The following is a 2,194-nucleotide window of genomic DNA, read 5'->3' as shown; positions in this document are numbered from 1 at the left end:
TCCAAAGCACTGCCCATTGCCAGGCGGGCCGTGTAGCTGTGCAGGCCCACACGTCAGTGGGGCACACAGGCCAGCCGTGTGGGGCCCACCACCTCGCACGCACGCATATCAACGCCGTCCCCAGCGCGCCTTCTTCTCCTCCAAGCCCACTCCTCTCAACTCTCAACGCCCGCCGCACTGAACAGTGACACTCACTCAACTCCGTCCACTGCTCCGACAGCCTCGCGCATCATCTCGCATCGACAGTCCAATGGCCGCGCCCGCAAGGCGGCGCCCGGGCGTGCTCCTGCTCCTCGCCGCGCTGCTTCTCGCGACGGCGGCAATGCCGGCGACGGCGACGCTGCACCCGGTCGACTACCTGGCGCTGCAGGCCGTGCGGCGCGCGCTCTCCGACATGCCAGGTTCCGGCTTCTTCGCCTCCTGGGACTTCACCGGCGACCCCTGCACGTTCGCGGGGGTGTCCTGCTCCGGCGACGGCCGCGTCGTCACCCTGGCGCTCGGCGACCCGCGGGCGGGCGCGCCGGGCCTCTCAGGCACATTCCCCTCCGCGGCGCTCGCGCGTCTCGCCGCGCTCAGCTCCCTCTCGCTCGTCCCCGGCCGCGTCTCCGGCGGGCTCTCCCCCGCCGTCGCCGCGCTCCCCTCGCTCCGCTTCCTCGCCCTCTCCGGGAACCTCATCTCCGGCGCCCTCCCGGCCACATTCTCCCCCGCGCTCCGCACCGTCGACCTCAGCAAGAACGCCTTCTCCGGCAGACTGCCCTCCTCCCTGCTCCAAATCCGGAGCCTGCGCACGCTCGTCCTCTCCCACAACTCCCTCTCCGGCGAGATCCCCAGGGCCGTCAGCGCGCCGCTCGTCCACCTCGACCTCAGGAACAACCGCCTCTCCGGCGGCGTGCCGGCGCTCCCGGAGACGGTCGTCTACCTCAGCCTCGCGGGCAACAGGCTCTCCGGCCGCGTCGGCGGCGTGCTCCGGAGGCTCACCAGGCTCTCCTTCCTCGACCTCGGCGGGAACTGGTTCTCCGGCGAGGTGCCCGGGGAGCTCTTCTCCTTCCGGATCGGGTACCTGCAGCTCCGCAAGAACGCCTTCTCCGGCGACCTCCGGCCCGCGGGGCGGGTGCCGGCGGGCGCCACCGTCGACCTCAGCCACAACGCGCTCACCGGCCGAGTGCCACCGGAGCTGGCCACCGCCGCCGCGGTATACCTCAACGGGAACAAGTTCTCCGGCGAACTACCCTCGGATATCGCATCGGCGGCGGAGGCCGGACGCATGCGGGTTCTCTTCCTGCAGGACAACTTCCTCACCGCCATCGGCGTGCGCGGCGTCCCGTCCAGCGCGGCGGTGTGCGCGCACTGGAACTGCGTCTCGCCGCCACCGGCAGTGGTTGCCGCGTGCCCCGCCAAGGGAGGCAGGGGGCGTCGCCGGCCGCCGGCGCAGTGCGGCGGGCGGAGGGGATAAGAGAAGAGAAGGTTTAAGGCTTTTGGGGTTTAGTGCTTAATGCTGGTCTCATTGCTCATGAGACGGGTGAATAACATTTTTTTGGTAGAGTACATATTTTGGTGACCTGCGTTTAGATAGAGGACCGTAATTTTGTCAGGGGTACACGTTGACTGTGGATCTGGTGTGCCTCGTTGACAAGCGATTTATATAGAAAACCTTTTGTAAAGAAAATGTTCGGTTCTGCTATGTCATCTCTGATAAAATGACCACCAATGTGTTGCTGAATGGTTCTAATTGTTATCAATTGCATTCTGTGTTCTCTACTTAGAGCAAGTATATGCTGTTAATTTTCTGTTGCACGGTTGTTCTGTAAGTTCACTAATTCAGTTCAGGTGACACAGATGTGCACCAGTTACAGAGTTAATTTACGATTTTATCCAAAATATGGCAGTTCATGTTGAATACATATATGGATCCACCTGTTTGTTTGGTTCCATCTATAATTTGTCAAGCCAAAATTTGATAGTTTAATATTTGTTGGGTTTGGGTTTTGTAATACTTTAGAATTGCCAAACTTTATCATTCATAGGATCCACCTGTCACAGGGTGAAATCCTTACCACACAAGGTAGGGCGTGGCAGAGCAGCGAAATGTCGGGACGCCGGGCATTTGTCAACTTTGAGGGTGTCCGACCTTGTGTCGTGTGGGCGACGAGGTGACTCTCAAGGTTGGTAATTGGTGTGTCGGGCACCATTTCCG

At 61.6% G+C, this 2,194-nt stretch overlaps 1 protein-coding gene across 1 annotated transcript; it reads left to right on the top strand.

The window, feature by feature from the left end:
* The first annotated feature begins 250 nt into the window (after positions 1-250).
* LOC124696104 (probable inactive leucine-rich repeat receptor kinase XIAO) lies at positions 251-1,453 on the top strand. Its single transcript, XM_047228880.1, has one exon. It carries the CDS (start codon positions 251-253, stop codon positions 1,451-1,453), a length of 1,203 nt encoding a protein of 400 aa, XP_047084836.1.
* Positions 1,454-2,194: the final 741 nt, after the last annotated feature.

This window comes from Lolium rigidum, chromosome 3 (assembly GCF_022539505.1).
Source record: "Lolium rigidum isolate FL_2022 chromosome 3, APGP_CSIRO_Lrig_0.1, whole genome shotgun sequence".
Taxonomy (NCBI): Eukaryota; Viridiplantae; Streptophyta; class Magnoliopsida; order Poales; family Poaceae; genus Lolium; species Lolium rigidum.
This window is presented reverse-complemented; position numbering and strand designations above follow the sequence as displayed.